The following is a 12,029-nucleotide window of genomic DNA, read 5'->3' on the forward strand; positions in this document are numbered from 1 at the left end:
CAGATGAGCCCGCGCTCAAGCTGGTGACCTTGGGGTCTCGAACCTGGGTCCTTCCGCATCCCAGTCCAACACTCTACCCACTGCGCCACCTCCTGGTCAGGCGAATTGTGGTAATTTCTTACAAAGCAATAGATAACGAATGCATTGGTGCATTAATTATGTGTGCATCATTTCTTTGAGTGTGTAAGGACAGAATTCTGTCTGTGTGTCCCCAGTGCCAAAGACTGTGCCTGGCTCAAAGTAGGTTCCCAGTGAAATTTATTAAAGTGGATGCATGAATGAATTAATAGAAGATATAGGCCCTGGCTGGCTGGCTCAGTTGTAGAGAGCGTCAACCCGGCGTGTGAATGTCCCGGGTTCAAGTCCCTGTCAGGTCACACAGGAGAAGTGACTATCTGCTTCTCCCTCGCTTCTCTCTCTCCATCTCTCTCTTCCCTTTCTGCAGCCATGGCTCAACCGGTTTGAGCACATTGGCCCAGGACACTGAGGATGGCTCCATGAAGCTTTTGCCTCAGGTGCTAAAAATAGCTCAGTTGTGAGCATGGCCCCAGATGGGCAAAGCATCCACCCCAGACAGGGGTTGCTGGATGGATCCTGGCCAGGGTGCATAAGGGAGTCTGTCTCTATGTCTCCCCTCCTTTCACTTGGAAAAGAAGAAAATAAATAAATAAATAAATAATAGAACTTTCCGGATGACTCCTAAGCCTGGGCCACAGAACACTGCGCCCTCTTCCTCTGAGGTTGTTCCCTGGGTGGCTCACTCCTCCCAGGGGCTGCAGTGGGGAGATAATAGAACACTTTAGTTTATGTCTGATCAGAAAAAAAAAAAACCAGATAACATTGCAGAGACGGTCAGTGAGGGTGTTTCAGTGGAATAAAAGACAACACCAAGAATAATTAGAAAATAAAACAGGTTAGGGCAATATTTTTATTGTGCAAAAGACTTAACATTGCCCCTTGGAACAGCTGAAATCATTTCCCAGATTTGAGGCAGCCACGTGTTAGGGCTGGTGCCAGACGGGGCTCCCTGTGGTCACCAGCACTCTGTCAGCCTCTTCACACCTCACCCGGCTGCAGCCTCTCCTAGAGTTCTCCACCCGGACGCACACATCTCCAAACCCTCAATTCTCTTCTCTCTTCCACTTGTCCCTCCGATGTCACTTCCTGTCCCCCCCTACAGCACCCTCCATTCTTTGGGTTGAATGTCATAGGTAGCATTCACCCCCCTGCCTCCACCTGGGTTTCTTTCCCCAGCACAAGGGTCAATGAAGGCGGTCCCATTTCCTCTCCCCCCAGCTGGGCTGAGACTCACTTCTTCATCTATTTCTCTGTCTGCGGTGGTGATCCACAGATCGGGAGAAGGATTTCCCCCAGAGGGTTGAGTGTGGTCCCGTGGGAGGGGCCATGTCTCCCTCGTCCCCCTCCCACGGAGGTCCTGCGTCTTCATCTCAGCCGGAGGTGGCACCCCCAGCAGAAGGGAGGCGTTGAGTGATGTCAGGGGCGCGACAGCAGCTCGCGAGGACAATGGGGAGGACCCAGCCTCCCGTGGGCTACAGATCATCTGCCAGTTCTACCGTCCCTTCTTCTGAAGACGCTTCCCCCTTTCCTCATTCTCCACACTCATCGCCGAGACTCAGCCTCTCCAGAAAGCCATCCCCAACCCATCCCCCGTTCTCCAGGATGGGTTATGCCCCGCCTCGGAGCTTCTCTCACCCAGGGCACCCCCCCTACCCCAGCACCCATCACCTGATGACATCGTTTCCTGTTCCTGCCCGTCTCTTCCCACGAGCTCCTTCAGACCAGGGACAAGTCTTTATTTATTTAAAACTTTCATACCACCAACGGCTACTGTACTGCTTGATTCATCACGGGCGCACAATACGTGTTTCTTGAGGATAGGAGTAGCTGAACCTCACTATTTTGAGAAAAAAAACAAGATGGCGAGGAATGGGAAGTCCTGCTTCCCATCACACCATCGGTTGGTCACAAGGCTGGGGCTGGAATCCAGGTCTTCCGGCTACACATTCGCATTCCTTCCTCTGCACAGCTGCTCCTGCCCTGGTGGGGATGGTGGTGAGGACAGATGGCCGTGGCCTGTCTCCAGACACCTTGGCTGCCTTACCCCGCATGAGCAAAGGGCCCCATCAGCAGGTGGAAGGTCTCCCCACCTTGTCCTCGCCCAAGTCCTGACTCCGGGGCGTCTTCCGAAGCCGCGATTTCTGTTTCAAGTCTCCCAGGCGACCCAGCCGGGGCGCAAGTCCCTACGCGCCTCCCTTTGGGCCCTGTCCCCAGAGGAACATACAACTGTCACCCTCTCAGGAGCTCAGGGAGAAACTGGACCCCCGGCCCCAGAGCCCAAAGAAGGGGAACACCTTCTGGGCGAAGGAGGCAGTGAAGGTGTAGATGGGCTCCTGGGTGACCGCGTTGGCAAAGGTCACCCAGCCCACCTCGTAGTCCAGCGACACCCGCACCTGCCGGGGCTGCTCCTTGAGGATGACCCGCGTGGGGAAGGAGCCCAGGGCCGAGACGAAGCCCCAGGCCAGCCGCAGGGCCCACACCCCCTCCTCGGGCCGCAGCCGGAGCTCCCCCTTCCGCTTCACGTCCTCGCTGACCACGCCCACGGTGCAGCTGCCGCCCTGGGCCAGGTCCACGCTCACCACCCAGCTGTGCCTCCCCGCCGCGAAGCCCCCGTGGGCCAGGACACAGGTGGCCCGGTCGAAACGCTGGGGATTGTCTGGCGAGTTCTGCCATTTGTAGGAGAACCGAGCGCGCTGCTGGTCCTCAGACAAGAGGAGCTTGGGGTGGGAGGTCTGCGGGTCCAGCGAGACGCGGGCTGTGGGGGGACCGAAGGGACACGCTGGTCAGCAGGGGTGTGACCTCCTTCTAGAAAGGCCTAAAATGTCGCCCTGGCACCGCCCAGTAGAGCTCTCATTACCAACAGCACGGGCGGCGTCTGCGCGGACCGGCGCCTGGGAACTGGTTAGAAATAGGCTCTCAGGCCCCGCCCCCAGGGCACCGGAACCGGAACCGGAACCGAGCTGTATTTTTTTTTTTTTTTGTCTTTTTCTGAAGCTGGAAACGGGGAGAGACAGACAGACTCCCGCATGCGCCCGACCGGGATCCACCCGGCACGCCCACCAGGGGGCGATGCTCTGCCCCTCCGGGCGTCGCTCCATTGTGACCAGAGCCACTCTAGCGCCTGGGGCAGAGGCCATGGAGCCATCCCCAGCGCGGAAGAGAGAGACAGAGAGGAAGGAGGGGGGGGGGTGGAGAAGCAGATGGGCGCTTCTCCTGTGTGCCCTGGCCGGGAATCGAACCCGGGTCCCCCGCACGCCAGGCCGACGCTCTACCGCTGAGCCAACCGGCCAGGGCCCGAGCTGTATTTTTTAACAGGGCCCCCAGGCGGTCGCAGGCACGTGCAAGGTGAGGAAGTCTGTCCCACAGGACATGTCCTGTCCTTCTGTCTGTCAGTCCTCTGGCGGCTGGTTGACTGCCGCCCACAGCGGGGGCTGCCTGCTCTGACCTCCTGCTATGGACACGGCTGTCCCCTGTCCGTCCTGTACCTGGGACTCTGGAGGACACAGATGCTCCCCTCCCGGTCCCCCGCTGTGGCCACCCAGGCTCTGCCCCTCTCTGCCTCCGGAAATCTAAAGCAGCCGGGGTCCGAGAGCCACTTTCTAACGACACAAGCTCTGGCATGCTGTGACTCTCGGATCTCGTACGCTGAGACACAGCGATCCATGCAGACGTGGGCGCGGGTGGGGGAGTCCCTCCCCACAGCTCTGCGGCTTCTCAGGGCCACAGATGCTGATAGAGAGGGAACAACAGCTTGTCCACCCGCGTCAAGGCACCCCTCATCCAGGAAGCCTTCCCTGATAGACCGTGTCCCATTTTGCTTGAGTCTTTCTGCCCCACCGTCATGTGTAGCTCGGAATGGGAGCTGATGCCAGGTAGTGGTGTGCGTGGACACCTGTCCTCTGTCCCCTGGCAGCCCTGCACAGGTGACGAGTGTGTGTATTTATGTGGGTGTGTTTGTGTGTGTGTGTACATACATAGCTACTGTATTTCCTTTCCAGTTTTAGATGCCTCTCTCCCTCCCATCCAGAGGTGGGCTGCTCACCTGGTTCATAGTCCAACTCAAAGCACAGTTTTTCTGTAAAGAGGGAATAAAGCAGGATGAGATTTCATTCATCTCAGAAAACCAGAGGACAGTTAATGACGGAGAAACTGAGGCCCAGGGAAGGGAAGGGGACCAGAAGAATGGGAGCTCAAACCCTCCAGACCAGTGTCCTGAACTTGAGCTTCGGCGGCGCCCCCTAGGGGCCCTCGCGGGGGGGGGCACACCGGTTTCTGACTCAGTTGACCCGGGTCAAACTGAGAATTTGCACATCTAACGAGTTCACAGGACTGCTGCTGCTGGTAGGGGCCCACCTGGAGACCCTCTCCCCTAGCCCTGAGCAGGCAAGGACGCTGTCTGTCCTGCTCACTTCAGTTCTTTGCACAGAGCCTAGGACATAGTAAATGCTCAAAAAAGATCTACTCGCCTGACCAGGTGGTGACGCAATGGATAGAGTGTCAGCTGGGATGCAGAAGACCCAGGTTCTGAACCTCAAGGTCACCGGCTGGCTTGAGATATGACCCCATGGTCACTGGCTTGAAGCCCAAGGTTGTTGCCTTGAGCAAGGGGCCACTGGCTCAGCTGGAGCCCCCCCCCCCCAGTCAAGGCACATATGAGAAAGCAATTCATAAACAACTAAAGTGCTGCAAGGAAGAATTGATGCTTCTCATTTCTCTCCCTTCCTGTCTGTCTGTCTCTCTCTCACTATTAAAAAAAAATCGATTTAATGAATAGGTAAGTGTTTTTCTTGGAAATTTTGGGGATAGTCACACGTCAGTCTTTTTATCAGAGTAAAATTTCTTTCACTGCCAGGGGCCCTGGCCATAGTTACAGTAAGTGAGCTCGTGGGGAAAGCTCTTCCAGGGTGACACCTTTGTGGGTGGGTCATTTAAAAATGGGTGACATCATTCATGTCATATGTCATGTGTGTGACGGGGTAGGTGTTGGCACAGAGTCACATTCCTGACTTTCCTGTCAAATCCTCCACACCCTCTTCTGGGAAATGGAGCACATTCCCAGAGGGGCAGCGTGACTCTGAGAACAGCCTAAAGGAGGAAGGGAGAGAAGGAGGAGGGAGGGGAGTCCACCACCACGGAGCAAACAGAGATAGTGCTGCTGGTGAGTAATGGACAGTCTTCATTATCAAAAGCTTATCATGGCCCTGGCCGGTTGGCTCAGCAGTAGTGTCGGCCGGGCATGTGGAAGTGCCGGGTTCGATTCCCAGGATTCCCGGCCAGGGCACACAGGAGAAGCGCCCATCTGCTTCTCCACCCCTCCCCCTCTCCTTCCTCTCTGTCTCTCTCTTCCCCTCCCGCAGCCAAGGCTCCATTGGAGCAAAGATGGCCCGGGCGCTGGGGATGGCTCCTTGGCCTCTGCCCCAGGCGCTAGAGTGGCTCTGGTTGCTGCAGAGCAACAGCCCAGATGGGCAGAGCATCGCCCCCTGGTGGGCGTGCCGGGTGGATCCCGGTCGGGCGCATGCGGGAATCTGTCTGACTGCCTCCCCGCTTCTCACTTCGGAAAAATAAAAAAAAATAAAAACCCAAAAAACTTATCACTATCACATACTACAAATGCTTCTGTGGCTTGTTTAAATGATCGAGAACGATAGATTTTATTGTTATCTTTCTTACTGCTAATGACAATTTAAGAAAATTTGCGTGTCCTTAACTGATTCGAGAGAGAGAGAGAGAGAGAGAGAGAGAGAGAGAGAAAGAAGCATCAACTGGTAGTTGCTTCACTTTAGTTGTGCACTGACTGCTTCTTGCGCTGACTTGACCGGGCGGGGAAGGGGGGCGGTCAAGTCAAGCCAGCAACCGTGGGATCATGCCGATGACCCCGCGCTCAAGCCGGTGACCTTGCAGTTTCTAACCAGGGACGCCCTCAGCTTTCTGGGTTGATGCTTTATCCCCTGTGCCAGCCCCAGCCAAGCAGATGAGTGTTTTTTTCAAGTCAGTTAAATTTTCCCAGAAACCTGCACTTTTATTATTCCTCTTTTTTTTTTTTTTTTGTATTTTTCTGAAGTTGGAAATGGGGAGGCAGTCAGATAGACTCCTGCATGCACCCGACCGGGATCCACCCGGCACGCCCACCAGGGGGTGATGCTCTGTCCATCTGGGGTGCTGCTCTGTTGCAACCAGAGCCATTCTAGCGCCTGAGGCAGAGGGCACAGAGCCATCCTCAGCGCCCGGGCCAACTTTGCTCCAGTGGAGCCTTGGTTGCAGGAGGGGAAGAGAGAGAGAGAGAGGGAGGGGTGGAGAAGCAGATGGGCACTTCTCCTGTGTGCCCTGGCCGGGAATTGAACCTGGGACTCCTACATGCTGGGCTGATGCTCTACCACTGAGCCATCCGGCCAGGGCCTATTATTCCTTTTTTATCATCACATCACCCCAATCAGCAGATTTTATAAGATCTGCAATAAGGCAGAGAAGGCACTGGATGGGGGGACACAAACCTTCCGGGTGTGAGGCAGCGTGGAGGTACAGCCACAGCGGGGGCGGAGCCCAGAGCCAGGTTCCCGCCCCCTGCAGGGCTCCCGCCCCCTGCGTCCCGGGGGTTCCGAAGCACTCACCCAGGAACGTCTTCACCTCCCTCCGCAGCAGGAGCGCCTGCTGGGGGAAGTCCCGGATCCTCTGGCCCAGCTCAGGGGACACAGCCTCTGGTTTTCGGCACTTTCTGGTTTCACACCTGGAGACACAGAATCGCGGAGCTGGGGGTTCTCCTTTGCGGGACCTCGGGACCCAGCCGAGCCACCTCCTTCTCACTGGGCGCGCAGGTGCCCACAAGACGCCCCGCTGCCCAGGCTTGGGCCGCGCTCTGCAGGCGGGCGACTCTGCCGCCGTGTGGGGAATCTGAGCGTGTGACCGTGTGAATCTTTGCCCTTCGTGGGAGAATGTTGTGCGTTCGTGCGGCACTAACTGGACTGTGGTGCATGTGCATGTATTGTATATTGGGGAAAGGAGAACCGTATCACTTACCTTATCAGAGTGCTTCTGATATTCTGGGAGGGGGGGAGAGAGAGAGAGAGGGAGAGAGAGAGAGAGAGAGGATTCAGTTTCCACCTGCCTAAAAAAGACAATACCGTGTTCTCACATCCTTAGAGTCACCGCGGTTTCGGTTTTTGCAGGGCGTCCGGTGTCATGGAGCCCCCCTCCTTGACCTCGCAGACCCAGTGGTCTGCCCCCTGCTGTCCGAGGCAGAGGCAAGTCCCCCCTTGACCTCGCAGACCCAGAAGAAGTGGCCTGCCCCCTGCTGTCAGAGGCAGAGGCAAGTCCCACCCACCCAAGGTCTCCTGCTCCTCGGTCCCGAGTGTGTCCCCCTACGTCACGCTGCCTTCCTGATGCCTTGTTGGGACCCCGATATCCACTTTCCCCTCCAGCGTGAGGAAGTAAGCTAGACCAGGAAGAGCGTCCTGGCTGGCGGGCAGGGGCGCGGAGATGGGTCTGCCCTGGTGGCAGCAGCTGACATTTGTTTGCATAGGACCTGATACTTTTCCACCTGCTACTTTCTTTTATTATTATTATTATTATTATTATTATTATTTTGTATTTTTCTGTATTGAGAAGCGGGGAGGCAGAGAGACAGACTCCACATGTGCCTGACCGGGATCCACTTGGCATGCCCACCAGGGGGCGATGCTCTGTCCATCTGGGGCCTTTTCTCCGTTACTCAGCAACAGAGCTCTTTTTAGCACCTAAGGTGGAGGCCATGGAGTCATCCTCAGCACTTGGGCCAACTTGCTCCAATGGAGCCTTGGCTGTGGGAGGGAAAGAGAGAGATAGAGAGAAAGGAGAGGGGGAAGGGTGGAGAAGCAGATGGGCGCTTCTCCTCTGTGCTCTGGCCAGGAATCGAACCCAGGACTTCCACACACCAGGCTGACGCTCTACCACTGAGCCAACCGGCCAGGACTCCCCCTGCTACTTTCACTTGTACTTTCTGTGGGGTGTTCGCACAACAAACCCCTGAGAGGTGGGTAAGGAAAGTGTCTTCCCTGTTTGGTGGACAGGCAGCAGGGCTGAGGACTCCTGGTCCTGCGACCCGCCTTCCCCGGGGGATGCAGACGTGGACGAGTGAAGGAGACGTGGTCCAGGCAGAGGGAAGATGCCCAGCGGGCAGGTCTCACCGTCAGGAGCTCCCGGGCGGGCTTGTCCTTCTTCTCCTCCAGCTCTGCGATCAGGGCGCTGAACCGGCCCAGCTCCCCGCGGACCAGGACCTCGAACTCGTCCCTCTGCTGCAGGATGTCCCCGTCCAGCCTCTGCAGCTGGGCCAGGAGGACGCTGCACTGCTCCTCCAGGAACTGGCTCAGATAGGCAAACTCGGAGATGACCCGCTGCCTCTTGGTGGCCACCTGGGTCTGCAGGGACCAGAGGGAAGGCGGCGGGAAGCTATCCCTCCTCCTACTCCTGTTCCTCTTCCTCGCCTTCGTTTTCTCCTTGTTTTTCTCTACTCCACTCCCATCTCCCTCCGGGCCACATCCACACCCTCCAAGGTGCGGTGGTGAAACCAGAGCCCCCGCATCCCCCACTCAAGCTAGGTCCCCAGAGGGGCTTGGAAAGGCAGCAGCTCCCTGTCCACCTGCCCTCAGCGGCGACCTCGGGGAGCTGACCGTCCAGCGCCTCAGAGAAGGCAGAGGCGAGGCTCTGGGGACCCCCAAACCCCTCCCTGCCTTTTGCAAAGGTGTGCAGAGCACGTGTGCGGCCCTGAGTTGCGTTACAAGCGCCATCTCATTTCAGTCCTTACAGAAACGCCACGAGGCAGTGAAAAAGATTTACATCTCTACTTTGCAGAAAAAAGTTAACGGGAAGAGAGAGTTGCTAGTTAGTGACAGGGTCGGGTTCAAAGTGAGAATAAAGTTGAAGACTAGTGTCTCAGGGAGGTGGTGGCCTCTGAGGATGGGGGGTGGGGTGGGCAGGGGTGATGTCCTACCAGGAGGACTTGTATCCTTTGATCTTCTCTTGACTGGACTTCTAGAATCTCCTCTCTCTCTTTTCTTAGACACTCAAGACACTTCTGAATCTGTTCCTGGAGAGAAGGAGCATGAAATGTTCAAGACGGAAACAATGATTTGCAAAGGGCTGTCACCTCATCCGACTCTCTGCCTCCGGAAGGGATGGACCCAGGGGCAGGAGTCAGTCCCTGAGGTGACAGAGCCTGGGACGTCCTTGTCCTTCACAGGCCATGCTCTTTGGGCGCTTTTTCTCCGGCTTTGACCTCCAAGAGCTTTGATCGGGGCTCTGTCTCCCCCTCCCCCGTTTTTTTGTTTTTGGGGTTTTTTTGACAGAGAGAGGGACAGGCAGGAAGGGAGAGGGATGAGAAGCATCAATTCTTCATTGCGGCACCTTAGTTGTTCATTGATTGATTTCTCATATGTGCCTTGACTGGGGGGGGGGGGTGTCTACAGCAGAGTGAGTGTCCCCTTGCTCAAGCCAGTGACCTTTGGGCTCAAGCCAGCGACCTCAGGGTTTCGAACCTGGGTCCTCCGCGTGCCAGTCTGACACTCTACCCACTGCGCCACCGCCTGGTCTGGCAGGGCTCTGCCCCTTGACCCTGAGGCTGCACAGGCTGTGGCTGGCTTCTCCTTCGTCAGGTGGGACGCCCTGGCTCCCCTGGCCTCTGGGAAGTGGAACCTGGCACCTGTCCTCAGCTGGATACGCCCATCTTTGAAATGATGCCCCCGAGGGGAACACACCCAGAGAACCCTCTCTCGTTAAAAAGTGATAGGATTTTCTGTGCACGATTCGAAGGAGAGAAGAAACTTGAATCATGCAAAAATCACCAGTCCGCTGTTTTAAAACTGTTTGCTCAAGAATAGTGTTAGGAACAGCTGTACACACGTTAAGTGTTCATACAGGTCAATTCAGAAACATCTAGAACTCTCATCACCAAATACGAATTAACTGACACATGCACCCACTTCTCCTAAAAACACAATACCCAAACCATGAAAACCAGCCCACGCTCCCTTATGGACAGATAAAATCACGCACCCCTTGTATTGACTTAACCCGCACGTGTGTTTCTATAGAAACACCAGTTCATTCACAACCACACGAGCACCCAGTTACATTTACACACTCAAACAGTGAGACCTCGCCCAAGCACCGTGCACACGCTGGTAAACACACCAACATGGGTGCCCCTCACACCGTCTGGGCCGATTCCCTCGAACACCAACACACTCACACACACACTTCACACTCACACACACACTCACACACTCACACACACACCCTTCACTCACATACTCACACACACTCACACACACTCACACACTCACACACACTTCACACACACACTCACACACACACTCACACACACACTCACACACACACACACTCACACACAATCACAGACTCACATTTTGGTCACATATTCATTCAACAGGTATGGACCGAGCGCCCCTCCTGCGCCGGCAGCCAGTGAACCTCGCAGACACAAACGCATCATCTTCCAGGCCTGGCCCTGTGGCCCTGGTGACGGCAGAAGTCAGAAGATAGAATTTGGTTCCATGGTGGCCCAAATGATGCACAGCGCTTGGACCCGATGCTCTCGGTCCGGACGCCCCCCGGGAAGCCCCCCGCCCGCCCCGCCCACCGCGCGGTGCCTACCCTGTAGGGCCCGGCCGCGTCCTGCAGGAAGCGCACCGTGTGCGCGCGGTGCTCCGCCGCCCCCTCCCGGCACACCACGCACAGCTGCCTCTCGTCGTCCTCGCAGAAGAAGTAGAGCTTCTCCCCGTGCTCCGGGCAGGCGTCCTCCTCCGCGCCCGGCCCCGCGGCCAGCTGCAGCCGCTCGATGCTCTCCACCACGCTGGCCAGCTGCCAGTTGGGCCGGGAGCTCCCGGGGCGGAAAGGCTCCTTGCAGAGCGGGCAGGTGAGCGGCTCCTCGGGGTCCGGGCTCGGGATCTCGCAGTAACGAGCCAGGCAGCCGCGGCAGAAGTTGTGGCCGCAGTCGATGGTGACCGGCTCCCGCAGGGCGCCCTGGCAGATGGGGCAGTTCACCTCGTCCTGCAGGCTGGACACCGAAGGGGCCGAGGCCATGGTGCGGCCGCCCCAGGGGGCCTCTGGAGGTCACCCTTTGCTGCTTGGCTGGGAGGGCAGTGAGGACCCACACTCACGCGCAAACCTGTGCACGCAGCAGGCACGTGTTAAACACCCACCGGCACACAAGGGCAAGGTGCCCACCCACGTGCATCTGGGATGGCCAGGGCGCTGACGTTCTCCTCACACAGGAACACACACACAGCTTCCACCCGGGGACTGGGGGAAACAGCAGCGGTGGGGGAGGGGGAGAGGGGGTCACGGCCTTCTAGAGACGACCTCTGCTCTCTACGGAGGGGCGCCCATGACCCGGATGCGCGGCACCTTCCGTCCACGCGGCGCCTTCCGTCCACGCGGAGGCTTTCCCAGCAGAGAGCGAGCGGTGGGACCTCACCCGTCCACAGTGGAAAGGGATCGTTCTTCTCGTGGGGGCAGGGGGGAGAGCCCGTGCAGCCGCCCAGCCCCCCTGCCTGCGGCCAGCTGTCTCCACGGAGATGGGCGGTATCAGCCTGCCCAGGGGGGTGTGGGGACAGAGATAAGGGGGCTGCGCCTGAGAACACGCACAGGCTCCTTGGCCAGGGACGCCCGGCAGGCCTGCCCCGGCTTCCAGACAGCCGTCCGCGTGGGGGAGGAGACACAAGACAGCGACAGGCAGCCTCTATCAGGACGACTGCCCCCACCCCTCGCCCTGAAACAGAGCGTCCCACTTCCAGCTCCTGTCTGCTCTGCCGCGTCCCTGCTATTAGGTACTAGCTGGGCTCAACCAGTTTATTTATTGTTTTGCCCAAGATACACAAATAGAAAAGTGGGTGGCCAGGCCCTGGCTGGGTAGTTCAGTGGTTAAAGCCACCCAAGGTTGAGGGTTCAATCCCCGATCA

The 12,029-nt window shown here is 57.4% G+C and overlaps 1 protein-coding gene across 1 annotated transcript; it reads right to left on the reverse strand.

The window, feature by feature from the left end:
• Window positions 1-923: 923 nt before the first annotated feature.
• On the reverse strand, window positions 924-11,606 carry LOC136324881 (tripartite motif-containing protein 10-like). Its single transcript, XM_066258785.1, has 7 exons — window positions 10,723-11,606; window positions 9,041-9,136; window positions 8,238-8,468; window positions 7,093-7,115; window positions 6,687-6,802; window positions 4,121-4,153; window positions 924-2,833 (listed from the first exon to the last, which is right to left on the reverse strand). The coding sequence occupies exons 1-7, from the start codon at window positions 11,149-11,151 to the stop codon at window positions 2,316-2,318; spliced, it is 1,446 nt and encodes a 481-aa protein (XP_066114882.1). The 5' UTR covers window positions 11,152-11,606; the 3' UTR covers window positions 924-2,315.
• Window positions 11,607-12,029: the final 423 nt, after the last annotated feature.

The sequence above is a fragment of the Saccopteryx bilineata genome, chromosome 1 (genome assembly GCF_036850765.1).
Source record: "Saccopteryx bilineata isolate mSacBil1 chromosome 1, mSacBil1_pri_phased_curated, whole genome shotgun sequence".
Classification (NCBI taxonomy): domain Eukaryota; kingdom Metazoa; phylum Chordata; class Mammalia; order Chiroptera; family Emballonuridae; genus Saccopteryx; species Saccopteryx bilineata.